General features: G+C 36.4%; 2 protein-coding genes across 2 annotated transcripts; one reads left to right on the forward strand and one right to left on the reverse strand.

The window, feature by feature from the left end:
* The first annotated feature begins 1,368 nt into the window (after positions 1-1,368).
* Positions 1,369-4,491, forward strand: LOC132188742 (THO complex subunit 4A). The gene is made up of 5 exons (XM_059603275.2): positions 1,369-1,625; positions 1,870-2,022; positions 2,915-2,983; positions 3,071-3,255; positions 3,812-4,491. Exons 1-5 carry the CDS (start codon positions 1,455-1,457, stop codon positions 4,014-4,016), a joined length of 783 nt encoding a protein of 260 aa, XP_059459258.2. The 5' UTR covers positions 1,369-1,454; the 3' UTR covers positions 4,017-4,491.
* Positions 4,492-5,488: 997 nt separating this feature from the next.
* On the reverse strand, positions 5,489-22,993 carry LOC132186446 (uncharacterized). The gene is made up of 18 exons (XM_059600423.2): positions 22,534-22,993; positions 22,202-22,281; positions 19,389-19,439; positions 18,462-18,980; positions 18,102-18,359; positions 16,655-16,720; positions 15,802-15,981; positions 14,897-14,948; positions 14,522-14,806; positions 13,561-13,671; positions 12,211-12,402; positions 11,291-11,566; positions 10,020-10,643; positions 8,941-9,353; positions 8,793-8,853; positions 8,627-8,695; positions 6,264-6,904; positions 5,489-6,003 (listed from the first exon to the last, which is right to left on the reverse strand). The coding sequence occupies exons 1-17, from the start codon at positions 22,768-22,770 to the stop codon at positions 6,818-6,820; spliced, it is 3,561 nt and encodes a 1,186-aa protein (XP_059456406.2). The 5' UTR covers positions 22,771-22,993; the 3' UTR covers positions 5,489-6,003; positions 6,264-6,817.
* Between the last annotated feature and the right edge of the window lie 682 nt (positions 22,994-23,675).

Below are 23,675 nucleotides of genomic sequence, written 5' to 3' on the forward strand. Positions count from 1 at the left end.
GTTGGATTGACTTAGATGCAGTGTGAGAATGAAAACTAATAGAAACCCTGAAAATCTCAAATCTTATACCAAAACAACATCATTCTGCATTATTTTTTTTTTAGGTATACTTAATATCCTTAAGGGGTAGTTCAATCAGCTGTGAATCACGCATCATGAAGTGAAGATCACTAGTTCGAATCCCCCCTCCTCATTCACTTCTGTGAACATGTCAAAAAAAAGAAAGATATACTTAATATATATTATAAATAAGTTACTAGTTATTAACCAATTTTGCCTACCTTCTGAAACTACTAATCACAATCGGTCTAAGCAATTATATGGTTATGTGGTTAATAATTGTTTTGCTTGTACACTCCTATATAACAGTATAAATTATGTCAAATTATTTAAACTTTTTTTTTATTATTATTTTTTTTTATTTTATGTCAATTGAGTTGTCCCCAAGGGATAGCTCAATTGGCTGGAGACCACGCTTTATTAAGCGAAAGTTACTGGTTCAAATTTTTCCTCCCCCTCTTGTGTGAAGATGTCAAAAAAAAAAAAAAAAAATTAAAACCTTTTAAATAACATGCAAATATATTTATCACGTAACTTCATTAACGCTGTTCTATATAACAATAGTACATCTTGACCATTATGTAGAGGATCCAAGCAATTATGGGATAACTTCTCAAATTTTTAAGAGCCCAAGCATCTAAAGACTAAAGTCACCTAAAAGCCCACCAAAAATGGGCCTTGTTAGCTGCCATCATCATTAGTACCTACACTACACCACAAATCATATTGCAATTGCTAAAAAAAATGAAAATGAAAGAAAGGCTGGTCCCTCAAAGAAAATTAGAGTGGTATTTGCAAAATGCACGTAAGTTTATGAGAGATAAATTAAGTTTTTCTAAATTTTTACTATCATGTATATATATATATATAAAATAAAAAAAGAATGGAGCAATGGAAACTACGCGGGTTGTTCTTTCCCACCATGTTTGTTGTTATTCCGTCCTTGTGAGGCTGAGAGAGGGGCCTTCGACTTCGAGCAATGGCACATGATCCTATCCACTTGAGCAAATTATTCAGACAAAAGGAAATTACAATTTTATTATTATTATTATTATTTTTCCTGTCCTTCTTTTTTAGGCAAAAGGTACGATTCAGTCTCCAAGAGGTAGTTCAATCGACTGGAACCACACTTAATGAAGTGGAGGTCACTAATTCGAATTTTCCTTCCTCCTCTTGTGCGGACATGTCAAAAAAAAAAAAAAAGTTACGATCCAGGCCCAGATGTTTTGTAACCGACCCATTCCACGCGTCGCATTTATAGTTATGCTTGATGGAGATGTTCGTGCCTCCAAAACACCACCAGTACTCTCCTCTGCAAAAATCAAAAACCCCTTCACTCTGCTCCTTTTTTCTGCAAAAACCCTAACCAACCAAATCATCACAGTTTGCCCAAAATGTCCAAGAAACTGGACATGTCTCTAGACGATGTGATCAGGGACAGCCGGAGATCGGGAGGGCACAATGATAGTTCCAGGGGCCGAGGCCGGGCCTTCTCCGGTCCCGGCCCGGACCGTCGGTTCGCGAGCCGCAACGCTCTAAGAACGGGGCCATATTATGCTCCACAGGTGACTTGGGTTGTCCTTTCTCTTTCTCTGTCTTCTTTATACGTTCGGTTGCCGAGAAAATGATGGAAAAGAAAAAAATGTAGTTACAATTTGGAGCCTCATTTTCATTTATTGAAGGAGAAAGAAGAAGTTTAACCGAGAAAGTAGCTAGGGTATTTTTAATAAACATAATTGTTATAATTGTCATTTTTTTGGTTTAGGGTTATATATGTGTCCGTACATTCACACAGAATTTGTAATGCAGCCAATGCAAGCGATGAATCCGATTTTTCAGCAACAACTGGTGAATCCGATTTTTCAGCAACAAATGATGTTGGGTGGGGGATCGAACACAGAGGAGGGCACAAAACTGTATATATCAAACTTGGATTATGGTGTTACTAACGAAGATATTCAGGTCGGAACGTTAATAGATTTGTTTTTGTTTTTGTTTTTTTGTTTTCTGTACGTTATTATTATTATTTTTTTATCACCAATCTGAATTACTTTGCCACTTTGTTATTATTTCGGTTACTCTTTTTTCTGTTGGGTGTGTAGTTATAGCAAGTGCAGATATGCTTTTTTTTGTTTATTTGTTATTGTTATATGGAAGGTTTTGTGCAATTTTGTGGGATTCGTATATATATATATATATATATATATATATATATAGAGAGAGAGAGAGAGAGAGAGAGAGAGAGGGTTGGAAGGTTTAGCTTTGGTATTTAGGAGACAAGTTTGAGGATATGTCATTTCTGGCTCGTGATGCTCAAGAGTTTTCTTTAGAAGATTAATGTTGGTCAATGTACTCATTGTAGGATAGAAATGGCTTGTAAGTTGTAATAAGAGTTTGAATGTTTGTTTTAGACTGGCCTCAAAGTTTGTTGAATCCAGAACAGAGAGTAAGTGTCTACTCATTGTTTGTCTGTTTTGTTTCTTTTGGGGGTTTCAGTAGCTGGAGCCTACTTTGCTATCTTCAAGAATGTGTGTGCGTGTACGCACGTGCATGCGTGCAATCAGTCATTCGCATCTGCATGTGCAAGAACATGATGGTTTCTATGAGCTAGTGTTGAACTCTTAGCAGTTTGTGCTGACAAATGATGATGATGCTTTACAATAATTCATCATTTCACATTCCTTCTTGAATCAATTAAATTTCAATCGCATCCTTTTAACTGGCGTGCTGTATATGAGCTGATCTTATACCTACAGTCAATTATTGCATTTTCATCATGTTGTGTGTCATACCTTGATGTCTTCATGAATCATATAACATTGGCATCTTAGTGGAAAACATTGCATCTTTGCAGGTGCTTTTCTCTGAGATCGGTGACTTGAAAAGATATTCAATCCATTATGATAGGAGTGGAAGGTCAAAGGTATTTCTATAGCATTAGGTTGGTCAGGTTCTTCTTCTTCTTTTTTTTCCCCTCTTCTAGTGACTTTGAAAGATTGTTTTCTTTTAGGGAACAGCAGAAGTTGTCTTTCTACGTCATTCGGATGCTGTAGCAGCTATCAAGAGATACAACGAAGTTCAACTTGATGGAAAGCCAATAAAAATTGAGCTTGTGGGAGTGAATTTGGTTGCTCCTGCTGTTGTGCTTCCTAGTACAAATAGCATATTAGGAAAACCAAGTGGCGCCTTCACAAGGTATGGAGTTATGTGGCCTATTCTGTATTTCTGTCATTTGATTCCATCTGGTGGGCGGATTGATGGGGACCATAGAATCATTAAAAATATTTTACTAATCATACATGGAACTTTAGTGCATAACTTCATTTTCCAAAAAAAAGTGCATAACTTTATTTTCCATTGAATGAGGGAAGAACAGAAAAATGGGTTTGAATGTATTTCCACACTGTAGTTGAGTGAAATAATGAATTTATGTTTTCTGTAATTTTGTATATTTGAGGCCATTGTCAAGGATCTTGTGAACTTTATTTAACATTATATTTTGCATCGCAAATATTCAGTGTAAGATGCAAAATGTAAACATAGATTTCAATTCTCCCCCATCAGTTCAAACCACTTAATACTGAGTAGCAGGCAGTAATGTTTGAGCCAATGACAACTCTATGAAATGCAATGCTTTATCACTGATGGAAAAGAAAATGTTAAATAGAGCTTTATAATTTTGGTGAACTATATAGATTAGCTTAGTCATCGTTTGGTAATCTTCAACATAATTTTGATTGTCTTTGGACAGTGGACAAGTAAGGTATGGTGCTGGGAGTTGGGGTCGTGGTGGTGGTTTTGGTGGTCGTGGCGGTGGTGGTGGTGGTCGTGGCGGTAACCGTGGACCTCCTGCAAGAGGTCTCACACGAGGGAAAGATCATGTTGAGAAGTTATCTGCAGAAGATCTTGATGCCGACTTGGAGAAATACCGCCTTGAGGCTATGCAAATAAACTGAAGTCAAATCGTAGTTGATATTTTTTGGTAACTAAGCTTGGCTGATGCATCTTTCAAGTATGTTGGCGGTTTCTCCTGAGGTACTCTGTATGCTTAGATGGTGGAAATTTCAATTTGAAGATACTGGTAATAGATATATGAGTAATGGCTTTACTTTTTACTCCTTTTGATTTAACAATGTAGTTTAGTTTGCGAGGGATTCCCACTTCATAGAGTTTGTTTTTTGTCATGCAAAAAGCTCAGGCTACTTGTGCGCATGACCTGTCCACTAATGTTGTCCCTTTGAAATTATTGTTACATACTTCTGCTTTCTTTGGCTCCTTTTGACACTGCTTCTCTATCAATCCTTTGAGCAAGTGACATTCAGCATGTACGGTGCCAATTAAACGGATGAGATCCTCTCTGTTTCAAGTGAATTAAACGGATATGATTCTTTTCATTTCAAGTGAAATAGAAGGGAACAATTTATGGTTTTAGATTGGATTTTATAGATTTAATGGTATACATGTTAATGTTCTCTTTAAATGACGTGACACAAAAAAAAAAAAAACTAAAAAAAAAAAAGAAGAAGATGAAATTGATAGGATCATATTATCCCAAGATGATCAAGAATTGTGTGCTGTCCATCCTGGCGAGGGTTGGCCGATTTCTCAAACATGCAAAACCCTATCTCTTTGCGTTTATTAGACGACATAAAATATCACAATCTTATAACCAATTGGAATGATTAGGTCAGGCATATAAGAAGTTTGGTACACTACTTTATAAGAAGTAGAGAATCTATTAGTTAGCAATAACAAGGGGAACTTTACCTTATTCAAAAGTAAAGAAAGCAAAGACAGCCAATTAAAGATGTTATTTTGTTCAAAATATTATCTCTACAAAAAGTAGAGATCCCCTTTTCTTGGCTTACTCATCTTTGATCATCAAATATTAAATGGTAAGAGTTCTATTAAGAGTTTGAGTGTATTCTTTTGTACTTCAAGGTAAATGGTTTGATTGAATGTAAGAACTCGATTACAGGGAAAATAGTATTTGTTGTGGTGATGGCTTCATTCACCACCTTCTTCATTGGCGTATGTTGAGATGAATTTCCCATTCCGTCGTTCGTCAGTTTTCAACAATTTTTGATAATTACTTGAAGAATAGGTGGGCTAGGGCTTAATAATTTGAAGAATGGGCTGGGCTTGGTTGACTCCGGCCCTGTTTGGAATCTCGTCTAATATGCTCAAACTTGCATTGCAAAATTGTTCATCTTATCGAGCAATTCAAAATGGTGGAGCCTCGGTTCGCATTGATGGCATGAGTTCGTTATTCCACAATGTACTATAGCTATAGCTACTGCAGAGTGCTGATGGATGGAAACATCCCTTTAGCGTCATTGATGCATGAGTGTGTGTGTGTGTGAGAGAGAGAGAGAGAGAGAGGGCTAAGAAAGCTATACTTGACATAAAAAATCAGACATTAAAGATATATGCATGAAGCAAAATTTTCAACACCCATTAAACCTTCGAAATAATAGATGAAGTGAATTTCTCAAAAGCCATTTTACAACAGTCGCCAGGGAGTTGGAGAAGAAAAACAAAGTACAAAATACCAAGTATTTACAAAGTCAAAAATAAAACAATAGATCAAAAGAGAAAAGAAAAAATAATAATAATAATCAGACACGCCTAGGAGATGTCCCTAAAAACAGACACCGCCTATTTCATGGACATGTGATCCAATCCACCATTCTTGCCCCGATTGTGTACTATCCACTAAAAAAATACATGATCTGTAGTCTTCTCATTGCTGTCAAGGTGATGAACCCCAGACTAAATTAGCAAGCACGAGTATTATTACTCGGGATACCCAACAAAAAAGACGGTGTAAAGGTCGCCTTCAAGAATGAAAGAAATAAAAGAAGGCTAAAAAGAAATCTGATTCTGTACAAGTACTCTTCCAAAATTTGTCAGAAAGTCTTCTGTTAATGTGATGAACACCAACTGTGCCACAAAAATATATTGGAAATATTTCAGTACAAATAAACGACAACATGATGGCAAAATTTCAAGTGCTTACTGTATTCCTTGAAAAGAATTTTTAAATGAGTCAATGGTAAAAAGAACCCTATATATTAAGCTTGAAAATGAGAAATATGAAAAGAAAACCTTCAAACTTTGAAAAAGAAATAATGAAAATAGGATGTCAGAGTATATTTAAAAACAATTACAGTGATATAGGGAGGTCGTCTAGATGGCAGTACCTGAGATACAAGCAAGCTCTTGATGCAACATCTACTGGTAGGATGATAGGCAGAAAATGTCAATGAATCAAGTGCTCCAAAAAGTTTCCTGGACAACCGCTCTGGCTTACATTCAATGAAGCACCTCGAGTCCTAAACTTCAGCTGAATATCAATCTTAACATCTTTTACTGAACATAGACATCAGTGTGGATCACCATTTTCCAGTAATCTCGATGCAGAAATCCTTGGTAATTAATGGCTGATTCTAGGAGCACAAAATAGACTCCAAAAAGAATTTTCTACGATCAACTGGGCTAACCTCATAACCTAGGCCACTTTATCCTTTTTTGTTGAAACCTCATACTCCAATGTTGAATTCAATATTTTGCCAGATAGAAGTACTTTAGTGAATCAGATTCAAAATTACTTTTCCACACCTGCATAATCAAGCATATCCAGTTACAGACATAATGCCAGTTGCTGTAAGATCACGAGAACTATCCACAGTGACATCAATTCACCCAGCATCCTCAAGCCAAGGAATATGAAGTTCCACAAAACCACATCATCATATTACAACCCAGTTCCAAAATCATTTGCCAGCTGAAGTATGCCACACATCTGAAGATATGGATTCTCCAACAGCTTTTCATTGTTGCTCTGCACAGCGAGAGTAGAAAGCAAATACATAAGTGACATGTAACTCCACTATCCGATGAATAGCTTTCAAAAATATGACGAGTAGGGATTGAGATAAAGAAAATCAGTACACTAGGAAGAAACATAGATCATCCTTTTTTGGGCATGGGTTTCCATACAATGATATCTAACCAGTTAAAACTACTCAAAAAATTAGGTTTCATTTCTTGTTAGAAATATGCAAGTCTAGAATATCATATGACAAGATTGCCATAATTTTTCTACCACGTGTAGATTCCAATAACTTTTAAGAGTTAATATACGCATGAAATTTTCCAGAAACACCAGATTGTTTTAAAATTAAATAATCTACTGATACATGTCCAAATAATATATGCATACATCCATATCTATATTTACAAAACAGGGTTAGGTAATTCACAAGAAGATAGTCCCCAAGCATATGGGAGAATGCCCAGTAGAGTTAACAAGACCACAGGTTTGCAATCCATTGATAAGACTGCACGAGCCCAGCTATATTTAGAAGGGATTCCACAACCATATGGCTGAATAGTAGGTCACTACATGAGGAAATTAATTCAGGAAATATACTGGGGAAAAAATTTAATTTTTGAGAAAAGTCCACATATCCCTCTCAATCTACTACTCAATTGACAATGTGTCCCCAAATTTTAGATTGCGACAATGCTCCATAAACTACCAAAGATTGACAATATACCTCATGACAAAAATACCCTTAATAAAAAAATCTGAAAAAAAAAACTATAAATAACTAGAAATTTGACCAAGCTACCCCATGGCCAAATGGGGGGTGGTTCATATATTGGGGTGGTTCGGCCACTCCCTCAAATTCTTGTTTTTGTTTTTTTGCCATTTGGGGATGGTTTGCCACCACCGTCAAATTTATGTTTTGCAATTTGGGGGTGCCCAACCACTCTCAAATGGCCAAAAAAAAATTTTGCCGGGGTGCCAAACTACCCCCTTGCCATTTGGGGGGTGGTTCAGCTATCCCTGGACTTTTTTTTGGTAATATTTTATGGTCACTTTTGTCTTTTTGCTAGCCTTGGAGGACATTAACAATTTTTTATAGTTTTTTTTTTTTTTTTTTTTGAGTGGGGGGAAGACATTATCAATTGGGTGGTAGTTTGAGGAGGGTATGCGAACTTTTCCCTTAAGTTATTTAACCATATACAATCTCATTTTCTATTTCCTCATATCACAGTGCTTAGAAAGAAAATACGATAACAAGCCACCATATCCGAGACTTCTACTTTTCTCTTTCCAAATGTCTGAACTAGAACTCCATACAAATTCAAGTCATGAACCTCAATTATAAGTAAGCAGATTTTGGATATGCATAACTAATGAAAAAGGGCATTCCCTTTGTCTTGTATTGATAATCCACATTTCCTTATTTGGACGTCCCAAAATATTTGTTTGTTGTTAAAAATCAAAAACTATTTTTACTTACTTTCCCATAAATGTCCATTTCTATCCACATTCATCACATAAGAGATAAAGAGCTTTTTCACATTTGAGTACAAAAGTAAAGGTAAGATTTGAAATGTCTATAAAATAAGTACGTGGACATTTAATTTTAGTTCCTTAATCTATCTTTTTTCTGAAAGGGGACTATAAATATGTAACAGAGGGAGAATTGTATTCTCAAACTGTCAGTTTTCGTAATTACACAATTTGTAACTTCATTGGATAAGGTCATACCTGCTGAGCTTTTACAACAAGATTCTGAAGCATGTGTTGGTATTTTTCAGGTTTCTCAGACATCATACGCTGCAATTCCAAACTTAACTGAGTTATTAAAAAAAAATCAAATTTAAATCCATAACCAATGCATGGTCGTAAGTGGAAAAAAATAAAGCCCTCTTGCCTTCAAAAGAAAAGCCGAAGAGTAATATGCCACCCTTGAATCAGTATCATCTAAAAGTTCCCTGCCAAAAACCAAAAGTGCATTGATATTTGAAACATAGACTGATAAAGAAAAGGGAAATACATAGGAAGCAAAGAAATCCAATCACCTGAAAAATTCTTCCCCACCAACTTCTTGGAATGCAGCAGGATCTGCAGTACATTTACCAATTAAAAGTAACAGAAGGGTAGCACGAATATCTGATGTGGCACCAGGGAGGTTTCCTCTTCCTTTGCTTCCAACGGCAACACCTAATGCGATGTTGTCTGTTGCTGCGCCAGCAAGCTGAATCAGTGGCCAATAGAATAATGCAGCAGGAACACGTGCCACTAACTGCATAGGAACAATGGCATGTCCACAAAGAAGAAGTGCTGCCATCGAGGCTGTCTCATGATCTAAAGGATTGCTGGATCGGCTGTCAGCTTCTTTCATTGTCTTGTCTTGGTGCCCATCATCTCCATATGCCATTGCAGCTGCAGTGGGAACTCTCAAGCACAACTGAGAGAACAGTATATCACACATCTGAAAAGGAGAAATAATCATATAAAGATGGTACCAAGACTATGAGATGCTCATAAAAAAATAAAAAAATAAATAAAATCACTAAATCATGAAGTACATAAAAAAGCTTATATTCCAGAGAAACCAAAAGTAAATCCTCCTACACAGTTCAGATAAAACAGATATAGGCCAAAGAACTAAGCTTTTTTAATCTATCTAAAGCTTTAAATTATTATACAGAACTGGAGTAGACAAAATCCAAAGTAAACAAAGCCTTTGTTGAAGATGGAAACTATTTTATTCTCCCTGATTTTATTTTATTGTAATCTCCTAGTATTTTCTTTCCATAATAAGTTTGTATTCTCTCCTATTTAAATCCATGTAAACATGGGGAATTAGACGATTGAATAAAGAGCTTCTCTTCTCTTTTCTTCTAGATTTTTCATTCTTCTTTTCTACTGCCTTTTCTACCAAAACATTATACCATAAGGCTAGGCCTAATTGAGAGTTTCTTAATGGCATGTCATGTAAGATCAAAGAAATTTTATTGCATGTAACATATATCCAAATAGTGTTATGTCTAATAAGGCATTTTAGGCACATGTTTCCACTTAAGATCAAGGCTAAATAGACATGTAATTTAGTTTCCAAACAAAGTCATTTCTTAATATTTTATAAAGCAATTACCTTCAAAATATTGATTCGGTCTGTTTCATTTATCTGGTACACCAAGGACAAAGCACTGCTCATTATGTCTATCACTCCATTAGCTTTCTCAAGACGGCCATCATTTTCTGCATGCCCAAACTTGGTGCTTTTAGAGTGCTCCATTTCATAGTCATCTAACAAAAATTTGCAACGCATGAGAAGCCTCTCCAGAACAAATAGGAAGCCCCATCTTATGAAATTGTGCTTTGACTTCAAAAGCCCACATAAAAGCCAAATGGGCAAAGGAACATCTGAAGCAGCGGAAGAGTCATGAGGACCAGCAAGCGCAATTTTCTGCTTCAAGTTTTTAATATTAGACCAGATACTAGCGTCTCTTTTCCCTCTTATTTCTTCAATAAGCAAATCGCCCAACCATATGTAACCATTCTGGCGGTATGGAATTCTTTCTGAATGAAGAAGAGAATGTAAATTGGCCCATGAGAGCTTCACCGTCATGCCAATACCATTTCTTGAAACTGTATCTTCAATGCTTTCCAAAAATTTGTATGATTTGGTTATTTGCATCATATGGGAGAACTCTTCATCTAAATGAGTGAATGAGCTTATTATAGCATCAAGTTTCTCTGCTACAATCTCCATGAGCTGCAATGGAAATTATAAATAAATCTTCACATAAAGAAAATAGATCTTAACATAAAGAGTCCATATAAAGCTGTTATGGTAAAATCAGAAAGCACGTCAAAATATTAATAATGCAGAAGTCCCTCAAAAGACAAAACCAAAAAGGAGGAAAAGAAAAAGGCAATACAACTGACAAAGCTAAAAAAAGAAACGTCAGTGTAAAAAAGCTTTCTGATTTCAATTTCGCATATGATAAATAGGTTAAGACTTCACTCAGATATATGATGAGTGAACAGAAAGGACAATCTGACAGTAGGGTCTAAAATAGGCCAGACCAAAACTGATCTTATTATAGGCAGAGTGGACTAGAAAGAACGAAATGCAACCTCCCCACATTTGGATTCGGGTAAATCTAGTCCACTGGAAGCCATATTCTAGTTGTATATGCTGCATACAAATCAATATGCGTATATATGATCTAATTTTCAATTTTACAAATGGGTACTAATACAAGTATATACCGTTTGTGAATCAATTATAGAAATCATACTAGTCAAACAATTACTTCAAACTCTTCAAAAAAATTATCTTTCAAGAATTCCAATAAGAACCCCACCACACACATCCACATACAGACCAACCTACTTCATACACTTTTCAGACATTACCGTATTTAATCTTTCACTATTGGGATATTTGGACAGCATAGAAGAAATTGATCTTCTCAAAATCTCCCCAATGCCTTCCACCCCAATCTTAACAGATATATAGAATGCTTCAGGCGCATCTGCAAGAGTGAGCAGGACAGCAAGAGGTTGAATCTCATCATCGCTATATTCATTGACTCCCGTAGCTATGCATGTTTCATTTATTTGATGCAAAACATAGTCAAAGAGTACCAAATACAGATTTCTCCTTTCTTCCCTTGAGTTCGCGAGGGAATACTGCATTGAAAAAATTATAGGTAAAGAATTAAATGAAGTTACATAAATTTGGTAGAAAATGATTGATGTAATACATAAACTCCAACTTAGGAAGTGGGAAAACATAGGAAAACTTTTGACTTAATTGTAGCATTTTACAATTCATACTTAAAGAAAGAGGCCACTTTAAAATAAATCCAATTATCAATGGCAAATTGAATTGCCACTACTAAACATTCAGTATTAAATTAGTTCCTTAAATCAGCATAAGAAACAATATCAAGTAAGAGATTTAAACTTTAAAATTTGTTGCCGCCATCAATCTTCTTTAGTAACAAAACTTTAGGGTATGCACATATACTTCTAGCTATCATTTAGGGCACGACCATTTCTTAAAAGTCATTATCCTTCTGTAAGGACTTTTTAAACAAACATTAACATTTCAGTCATGTCCACAAATTTATAGAGTTGGCATATATTCTCAAAATATGTGACATACATGCTAGCTGTTATATAAAGAGCAAAATGCTCAACCATTATAAACAAATAACAATCTACTGAGGGTATAATGTCAAATGCCAAGGACCAACCTATTTCCGTCTATCTGCCTATGAATAAGCCTATCTTACTAACTATTCCAATATCATAACAAATAATTTGCATACCTCAAGAAAAATGAACTCAATTCCTCCAATCAGATCAATCTGGTCTATAAGGAAAGTTGGAGTACTTGAAGCAGCCTCATTAGGTTCACCAGGAACATGATAAAACATGTTTGTTAACATGGAAATAAGCTTGCAATGAACTATTTCTGCCCATGAATTCTTCCTACTTGTTTCTAGAAGTGCTTTAATCACCTGAAAACAGAGACAACGAAATTAGATCAAACCATAGACTCAAAGATGCTGACATAAGGCACAATTGTTATAGCCAATAGAACAGAAAACTTGGATGGCTATGTAGAGACTACAGCACCCACGCATACACATTGCAATATACATCAAGCTGTAAACTCCACACAGCGCAGCTTTGTAACTTAAAATAAACAAGACATTTTGATTATAGTCTAAAGAGGGCAAGGGCAATCAACTGCCAAGAAATTGTGGTTAAGATATTAAAGTGGAAAGCAAAATAATAGCAAAGATTTTAGTTGGATGTTTCCATTTCTTTTTTTTTGATAAGTAACTGAAATTTATTAAGAAGCGAAAGGGCATAACCTAAATACACTAGTATAGAAAAGAGACACCGATTTAGAAAAAGAAAAGAGATCAAGAAATCATTAAAGCTAGTAATATGAAGCCATTCAAAGGCGGATGTCCAACACTATAGGGTTTTAAAGAAAGAGGCCGTTATTTCCACCAACATTCTATCTCAATTCTAAAAACTGCAATCATTTCTTTTTCTTTTCTTTTTTTCAAAGAAAAGAATCCCTTAAGCTTTTAAAAAATTTGTTTCTAGAAAACAATTTGGGGAAAAATTGATCAGCAAATTGGCTTTCTTTCCTACAGCACCTTAACCCAAGAAGCAGCTAGTGTAACAGGCCCAATTTTAAATTCAAGAATTTAGGAAGCTAAACTTAAGTGAAGTTTATACAGGCTTTGGCTGGTACTATTTGTTGATTCAAGGTAATTAGTCGATTCAGGATAACCGGCCAAAAAAAAAAGTAAAGGAAAAAACCTAAGTTTTTTCTTCCTGTAACTATCACATGGCTTTCCTGGGGGAGAAGGGTAACATGGCAAAGAACAGGCTAAATTTCACATTACCATTTCACTAAGTTTAAGATTCCAGATAATATGGGAATAACAAGGTTATATCTTGTTATTCCCTCCAACCCCACTTAAAGATCGAAACAATGGTTGCATCATACATAAAGAGCAGAAAGGAAATATCTTGTATGATCGCACGCAGAACAAAAACTGTACTTAAGGAATCTCACAATTAGAGCAGTTGAAATGCAAATATCATCTCCATTAAAGTACCACATTAGTCAAGCAGCGAAGGAAAAACCAACTCACCCTTATGTCCAGACCATTTAGTCGCTTTTTCCAGATTTTGCCTCTATCGCTGACGAAATAAAGTAAACAGCTTAGAGCAGATGCCCAAACAGATTCTTCATTCTCTTCTGTCTGTGAAATAATATCAAAGGTAAGAAATGGTAAAAACTTAAGAAAAAAGAAACACAATCTAAATATAGCAAAGGGCAGTAAGGACAATCTAGTGGTTCAAATATATTAGACAGTAAAATATCTTCTTCTATTTTGTTCCCCTAGGCCATATTGCTCTAAACTTTTCCCACAAATTCTTATTTGGTGTGCTCATTATCTTATAAGTCCCCCTTCTGCATTGGTTGCACGACCTAAATCTTGATGAATAATCGAGCTCCTCATAATCCAACTTCTTAAAATTTACAATTATAAATGCAAATTATTATAATCAAATAACCATTTTGTGCTACTGATGTCACTAATGATTAATCAACTAATCTTTGACAAAAAAAAATAATAATAAGCAACAATCTTAGAATCTCAACTCTACTCTATGAGATTCTAAGAACAAACTAAGAACTAAAAATACAAAATCAAAAAGTGTAGCTTTGCCAAAAAAACAAAACAGCATATACAAAATTGTGTGGTCAAAACTGTCTTGAAGTTTTTAAAGCATAATGCTCCCGATTGATAGAGCTCCTCATAACTACAAAATCAACTCCAACCATTTGATGAATTCACAGCTTCTGATTTGAATTTCATAACAAATATCATATCCTCTGATGAGAAAAATGAGATGATCACGTGATACAATAAAAGTCATTTGCTCCTCAAATTGTTATGTCTAAAGAAGTCCAATTCCTATGGCTACAAGATAAACATAAGAAAATTCAAGATAAACCACTTCCATAAAAGTTGCTAGAATGATGTCATATAAAAAGAAAAAAAGTCTTTATGTCCAACCTTGCAGAGCTCAGTATACCAATTATACCTGAACAAGAAGAAGCAGTATCTCATATAAAATGTTTAAAATCCAAGATTCAAAATTATCGATAGCTGAGAAAGTGCCCATCTTCTTAACAGAATCTGCTTTTCTCTTCCCATGGATTGTAAGTTGGGCTTCATTGTCAAAATAAGATTCCTGGGAATATTCTTCTTCTATAATGGAGGCAGTGTCAGTTATCATTGGCTCTAACAAATGAGCATGAACACCAAGATTCAGTATTAAATCAAAAGCACGAGCCCTGCAAGCTGCTTTTGGAGAACTAAGCATTTCCTGGAAGATAATTCAAAAAATTATAGGCCAATAATAATACAAACAAAAAGATGAGGTCATCAAACAAAATCACTATAGTTGATGCATCACCTCAAGCATAGACAGAGTTAGAGGAGCAGCGGTCCCAGAATCCAAAACATACCTAAAAAACAAAATTGCCATTTTTTTAATAAGTAAGATTACCAAAATTTGTCAATGACCTTTTACCATGGTCAATCTACAAAACCATACGACAAAGAAAACAAAACAAACTACATGAACCAATGGACAACATCAATGTGCAGACAGAGAAAAAGTATACTCCACCTTCAAAGATCTTGACACCTATGGTAATTGTTTATAATTTCTTGCAGTAATTCTTGACTCAGTAAGTATAATATGTTGAGTACTTAATCATCTAGACATTACAGTTCACACATACAACAGAATAAGAAAGTATATGCCTGCAATTTTTACTTGAGATATTTAAAGACCATTTTGCGTGAATTATCAGATCATTCTATCTCTAGAATTTCAGGAATCGATCAAGGGAGAAAACATGCAGATAAAACAGTTAAATAATTCCATAGTCATGAGCAAAGACAGAATCTGTAAAGTACTAAAATTTGGACATTCTTTGCAAAAAAATAGTATGATCTGCAGACCCAAAAGCACCAATCACAATTAATTCTGTTCCCCCCTGTGGAGCACATAAAACATATTACAACAAACAATAAAATGAAAAATTCCCAGTATTCCGACATTAAGACAATATCAAGAAATAAGCTTTGCAAAACTGTCTCTCTCTCCACAATCTGCAAATCAATGGTGGTCCGACAACTTTTGTACATATACGGCAGGAAAGAGGATCACTCCATCAATTATCCAGGTATAATACATACAATATATGTACGTATTTATGTATAGCATGCATAGCCACACACGCACACACACAGAGGGGTTAGACATTAAAAACAGACTCAATAATGCCAGTCAACAAATGCATCAAAACATACATGTCAATAACAAGTTTGACAAGGACGCTCACAGCCACGTCCATGGATGGCTTTCCACTGTTATTACTTAATTTAGATGAGATTGTCATGAGATTAGTATTTGTTGAAGATGTCTCTGAGCAAACTGCAGCAATGACGTCGCATACCTCAGCAGGATTCAATCGCAAAGGTTGTTGTTCACTGATTCACATCAAAACATTTGATAAGAGAGAGTGCAGAACAATAATAAATAATAATTAATCAAAAATTGATGCTCTAAACTTCTTGTACAGGTAACATAAGCAGCAAGCATGCTCTCATAAAAAATTCAGTTGACTGACCAGCCTCAACAACTATGCTAACTCATCCATCAACTATGATGTTAAATTTTATATGAAAAATAACATAATCAAGGTTAAGTGGCAGTAGGAAATAAAAGTCATAGCATTGGCAGAGCTTCACATTCGACAAGCTTATAACCTCATAAAAAAATAGAATTACTGATAACAATAGAACACCATTTTACAAACAGATCACCATAGTGCAGTGACAAGGAAAACAACCAGTTCAAAAGGACGAATGATAAAACCAATAACTATCAGAAAATTTGTTGAGAAAAAAATAAAGCTGCTCAGAGAAATCAAAACAGAAAAAGAAAGAATTCTTCAGGTAATATTGAATAAGCTGATATACCAACAACATAACCACCATTGCTTGGCAAAGCCATATGATTATGTTGATAATAACAGAAGGGAGACCATGCCTCCATCAATAGTTTATGCATGGATAACAAGAAACAGACTTCTCAAAGAGAACCATCTATTATATATTAGGAAATAATGCGACCAAAATCTAAAAAATTTCATTTTTGCACCTGTAATGTCGATACTGGAAGAGTTGTCGAGCCCTCGGACGGAATGTGCTTGCAGGAGACTCCTCCCTGCGAAAATTAAATGAATTTCATTTAGGTCTGAAACAAGAGTATCATCCCTCGGATGGAATAGCAGCCATATGATCAAGTTCTTTTTTTTTTTAACTAAACTTGTGATTCTAATTCGTGAGTAGATGAATTTCATGTAGGTCTGAAACAATCCACGAAACAGCTTCACTTCCACAAATACCATAGGTGTAGCTCCAACAACAAGCTTATAAAATAAACATCTTCAAAATCTTATGTCCGGTTGTTAAAAACATTTTCAACCATATGCACACAAAGAGGAGAACCAAGGTAGAAAGCACAAACAAACACAGGAACACAACAATCTATTCTGCGTAAGTACATATATACATATGTATATATGTAATTTGAATTAGCACATGTTTAATTCCTAAGTTGACCAATAAAAAAATTGTTGTATAATACATAAAACATATATACAACAATGTTTTTAGTTCAAAACTATAACCTGAATCAGGTTTAAAACCTATTTCACTTATTTTCTTATCTTATTTTAAAAATCGAAAAGATAGATAAAAGATTCTTGTGGGTCTTGGTTGTGTCTAGTCAATGTCTGAAGAGGGTCCAAATCGTGTCCGACATTAAAATTTAAGTTCTTATGGACACGTACAAACAAGTGTCTAACAGTCATTTGAGGGGTGCCAACACCTATTGTGCTCAAGGATGAGTCAAACACAGGGGAAGGAGTTCCCCTGCTTCAAAGGAATTGAGTTGCAAGAGAATTTTCTTTGACTCCTTTGGTTTAATTCCCTCAACTAGCCAGCTCTGTTCAGATTAAAAATTTTAATGCCCGACCTTGGTCAGATTTAGATGCATTACCCAAAAACCAAAACATGATACTAAATTGAGTTCACCTCTCCTTCCTGCATGGCAGATCATTCTCGACTAAACCAAACTTACGAGCTCAAAGTTAAAAAGGTTGGACAGTCAGACTTCCCAAACCCAAATTCAGCCTACTACAACCCCACTCTCAAGTCTTATGACATCACTGCACACACACCAATTATTTGGACAAAAAGGCAACCAAGTCATGTAAAATATAAAGTAGCACACAATAAAATTCGCAAACGTCCATCTGGGAAGTGGACTGGATTTACAAGGTGGAAAGATTAACGATTGGAAAAATTAGGCCAAACATGTCAAAATAGTTATTTGAGAGTGAAGGACGTGGTAAATTTGACAAGAGCCTGGTAAGTGAGTAAAATGCAACTACGTCAAGCAAAATGCATTACAGTACACTTTAAATTCATAGAAACTAATTTATAACGTACAGTGCACTTATAAGCAGAAGTGAAAAAAATTACAGTAACTAGGAACACCAAACATGTCAAGGCAATTTTTTGAGAGAGAGAGAAGAACATGCCAAATTTGACGAGGCCCTGGTTTAGTGCGTTTAGATGCTGTTATTGCTCTTAAGTGGGGCCGGGCATAGGCAGAGTTGGTAGCTGTTGTTACTGGCGAAGGCTGCAATAGTTGATCAAGATAAGGCATATCAGCAGTTCCAAAATATTTCCAAGGTTGGTCCTTCATTTTAGCTTCCATGTCTCCTACAAGTAATACTGCTGCACCAACTTCTAGGAAATTACGTGCTCTCCTGTCTTGGGGATTCACACCACGATCACTGTATTACAGAACATGTTGATTACACTAGTCACTTTAAGCAATAGAAGAAAGAACATAAATGGCCAAATTAAACTTAACACACATGCAAAGTTCAATTTACCTTTCAGCAGGCAAAGATGATGATTGATGCTCCCCAAGCCAGCGCCATTCCAGAACATCATGTGCGATGTATTCATGATCTACCAATTCATCGACTTTTTCGATGATTGATAAGTTTGAAACAGGTAAAGTAGTAGCATCTATCTGCTCTGAAGATTCTCCAACACTTACAGGGCTTAATTGAGAATTGAAGGATCTAGTCAATAAAGATGACAATGTTGGAAGTGACTGTCTTGATGTAGGGGGCGCTCCAGCAAAGGCAGCTGGTTGGAAAGACCGTTTTGGAATATGTCGAGCCACTAAGGAACGGACATAATTCAATCGCTTCACAAGTTCCCCAGAAGCAAAACTAGATACAGGCAAAGGAGATATATTTATAGATGCTGCTGATGTGCCTGCTTGTTGATCTAAAGATCGGGAACATGGTGACAATCTTCGGTTAGGACTAGTATCACACTCAGCAATTGTGTTCACACAAAACCGATCTATCTGCAGTAATGTCTCCTCACTTGGTTTGTATCTGGAGAAGTAGATAGAACAGTAAACTCCTAAAATCAAAAGGAAAACCTAATAAAGATGGCTTCTATTTCAACTGGTATTCCTATAGCAGAAAGATGCCAGTCACCTATACCATGCATATAGGGATAGCATCAAGAGCAGAAAGCACCGACCAGCCTAAAAATTTCAGGTGGCTCCTCACAGGAAGTTTTCTAAAACCCACATCACTTTGAATTAACTGAGCAATTACTCAACAAGTTGAATCCACCAAAGATTTCCCCTTTTTCCCAAAGAAGCAACTTAACAAATTCACCCAACAAAAAAAAAGGGCAACTTAACAAAACAAGCTCTGCTAGAACATCAATGATAGTTACTTATCAAAATCAATGATAGTTCACACATCAAATATAGGGACAATTGAAGAACATACCGTAGTAGATGGCCTTTTAAAAGCGTCAAACACCTTGAAACTACAGCCGGGCTGGTTACAAAAACAAAAAGATCCATATTAGTTGCATAGGATTCGATGTACAAACAAACATTAACCAACATATAATGCTCATAGCAAAAGCAATAGAGCACTAGAAAAGTGACATAAATAGCAAGTTTTGCACATGGAATGAAACTTCAATTCATAATTATTAGCCTTTACTTCATAGAATTGTGTGTTTGGTTTTGTTGAAGGCGTGTTATCTTTGCCTCTCTTCTAAGTCTTCATTTTTATTTTTTTATTTTTATGCTTCCCTCCAAAATAAGTAATCGAGATATCATAAAAATTGTAAGGTCCCCCCCCCCCCCACCCCCCAACACCCCACCCCCGGGTACATAGGAAGTATACAAGAAAAAGCACCTAATTAGAAGGAGAAAAGAGAACTATGAAATCATGACAACTAATAACCAAAGGAAAAACAAAAGCGATTGTCCATAGATACAAAGTATAAAAAAATTACGACTTAAGCTCCTCCAAAGTCCTCTCATGGTTCTCAAACTTTTTTCGTTCATTTCCTTCCATAAACACCACAAAAGGTATGAAGGCACCATCTTCCTCACAGCAACACTTTTGAGTGCTCCCAGCAGTCACTAACACAAATATCTATTCGTTTAAGCATAACCCAAGACAACCAAAATCGACTGAAGAACACATCGCATAAGACACTGGCAACCTCACAATGAAGAAGAAGATGGTCCACAGTCTTTCAGTTCCTTTTACACATACAACACCTATCAACAACCACTATGACATGTTGTTTCCTCAAATTATCTATGGTAAGCATCTTTCCTAAGGTCGTCGTCCTCACAAAAAATGTCCCCCTCAAAGGAATCTTAGTCCGCCAAACATTCTTCACCAAAACACTATAGAGGATCTAATAGCGAACAAACCTCTTTTGGAAGGGACCCCACCAAAACTTGTCTTCACCTTCCCGTCTCACTCTACCTGAATACAACACCTTGAAGAACGAGGCAAAGACATCCACCTCCCAATCATGAGCCGCTCTAGCAAAGCTTACATTCCATTAAGTAGCTCCACCCAACAGTTCCAAGTGAGACAACAAAAGCATCATTTGCACACACAATGCCAAATAAATCTGAAAATGCGACCTTAAGAGCCATATTCCCATACCACGGATCATGCCAAAAACGAACCTTGAATCCATTTCCCACCTCAAATCTGGTATCGCTAGAGAAATTCCCCCAAACTCTCCTAATATTCTTACATAGGCCCACCCCATGTGTCCCAAGAGGCTCAACAGAACACCGCTCACCCCACAAACTACCAAAATTAGAGTCGACCATCACTCTCCACCAAGCCTCTCTCTCATGTGCATAGCGCCATAGCCATTTCCCTAAGAGAACTCGATTGAACATCAGCAAGTTCGAGATCCCCAACCCTCCTTCAGTGATTGAAGAACAAACCTGAGACCAGCTTACCAAGTGATATTTGAACTCATCACCTAGCCCACCCAAAAGGTAATCACATTGAAGCTTCTCAATACGGTTTGCAGCACCCGCGAGAAGAGGAAAGAGGGGCATGAAGTACATAGGTAAGTTGGAAAGTGTACTCTTTATAAGGGTAACCTTACCACCCTAGGACAAATGCATCCTTTTTCCAACGAGCCAAGCACCACTCTAACTTTTCAATAACTCTATTCCATATAGCCTTGGCCTTATAGGAGGACCCCAACGAAAGACCAAGATACATCAAAAGCAGGGGTGAAACCCCCAAATCCCATAATATCTGCCAGCCCATCCACATCAACATCACCCACAAGAACCAATGCTGACTTAGTCAAAGTTACCTTCACGCCCAAGACAACTTCAAAACATAAAAACAAGCATTACAAATGTCAAAGATGATTTGGGTAAGCCCTACTGAAAATCAACGTATCATCCGAAAGCAAAATATGCGAGATATCAATCCCTAGCTCCACAAAAAAGGTAGATAACAATCCCCCACTCATTTCCGCAAAGATCATTCTACCCAATGCCTTCATCACAATGACAAGCAACATAAGGGACATAGGGTCCCCTAGTCTCAAACCTCAGGAACTACTAAAAAAATCGGTGGGAATGCCATTCACCAAAACCAAGAATTGCACCATGGAAATACAGTGAGCTATTCATTGTGTCACCTATATAGAAACATATGCATGCTTTCAATAATCTCTTTACTAGAAGATATTTAGCATCTCATGATTCCCATGTTCAATTCCAATTATACTAGACTGACTAAGTTACCATATCTCCTTGAAACATCTGAATCCCATAAGGAAACAGAAATACCTCGTCATTCATGTCAAATATCCTGAACCATTTGTTAAAACATACTTAGCTTTTACTATAATAATAAGCTCTATAGCAAGAAATGCGATGCCATGACCCACTTTCTCTCCCAAAAGTTGTTTATTATTTCTTGATTATCTACTTCAATTCCATATATATTTGGTGCATGTTGTATTCCGTAGCCAAGAAACATCTTAATCCATATCATTAGGGGTGGACAGATTAACCGGTTACCGATTACCGGCCGTCTACCGGTTTCGACCAAACCGATATTAACCGTAACCGTTTAACCGATATTCTATCATCATGACTGATAACTTAAACTGACCAAAAAATTAGTAACATTCAGTATAGCAGTGAGTAATGGCTATATGGTTATATATTTGTGAATGTAGTAAACTAAGGGGAACTAAAATGAGCTTTGCCACACACAAAACAATGACAAAAAGCTATTACAGTTACCTGCGCTCCCTCTCTGCAATTGTATGTTCTAGAATTACACTGTACGCCAGGTCCGTTGTTGCAGGAGCTGCCAGATAGTCCTGCCATTAACAAATTCAATTTTTATATTTGAAAATAAGTCTCATCCACATTTTCAAAACAAAACGGCTTTTATTTCCATTTCTCTCTTTTTATTTTCTCAGTAACCAACCACAGCACAAATCTCGAACACAAACCTACTGAACAGCCAATTAAACAAAAAAATTCACACACACAAAAGCACATCAAAATCCATTACAACGATCCACACAGCCCCCAACCAAATCAGCCCCAAATTCACACAAATTACGAACCAGCAAAGTTCTAGAAGCTTCGGAGAGGAACGCAGCCGAGGGGCGTCCGTGGTGCGGCGTAGCAGCCGAGGAGCCTGAAGCTGCTGCCGACGAGGATAGGCAATCGGCCACGGCTCGGCGCAACGGCTCGGGCGGCTTCTTGAGCGACGATGATCTCAGGCGAGAAACCCCGCCAACGCCGCCGAGCTGAAGCCGCGAGCTCCCCGGGCTCCGCGAGGGGCTGAAGCTCGAAGACATGGAAAAATTCAGCGAGTGCACGAAATCTCGGTGAAAAACTCGCGGTGAACTTAGAATTCGCTCCCTAAAGGGAAAAAGCTCGCCGTCCTTCGTCTCCGACTCTCCGTATCTTCTCTCTACATTTGAAACCAAATTGAATAGACTGTTCGTTGTGTGAAACTGAAAGCAAGTCTCACAGAGAGAGAGAGAGAGAGAGAGAGACAGAGTTTTGTTTTGGCGTGAGATTTACAAAAGGACTTGGGGGGGGGGGGGGGGGGGGGGATTCTAAAATTTCGCGAGCGTGTGTATTAGCTGTACGTATAGGCGTAGTTTTATGAGGTATATTAGCTGGCCTGCGCTAGAAATTCACTTTTTAAGAGAGAGGAGACTGGAGAGGAAGGATTAAAGGGGCAATTTGGGGAACAAGCCGTTTCCATATCTAGGGCTGAGTAAGAGTGCGAGTGATGTGGGCGGATTAAACTTTTCAATAGCTCCCAATGGTCGAATCTCCCGTTGATACTGCCCTGGCCTCTGTTGGACTCGCATACCCTCCGTATTTATTGCAACGAGTTCTCTACATTCATTTCAACCATCAAATTCAAGTCTATACATTTTTAGTGTTTTTTCTTCTTCTTCTCTTCTGGTTTATTTTGGATATTTTAACTGACTTTTATTATTATTATTATTATTATTATAAACTTACTTACCTATGATTATTGATTGTGTTTTAGCATTTTTATAATTACATTTTTAAGATTTAAAAATTTGCAATATCGAATAGTAAATTTTAAAAACTTTATAATATCAACCTTATCATTATAACGTGGACTTAAATTGTTTGGTAAAGAGGTGAAGTGTCCTTTACATCCCTATAAAACTAATAAAAACTTGTTTGGACATGTTAAAAAAATAAAATTATCCTTAAT

This window comes from Corylus avellana, chromosome 6 (assembly GCF_965113065.1).
Source record: "Corylus avellana chromosome 6, dhCorAvel1.hap1.2, whole genome shotgun sequence".
NCBI lineage: Eukaryota > Viridiplantae > Streptophyta > Magnoliopsida > Fagales > Betulaceae > Corylus > Corylus avellana.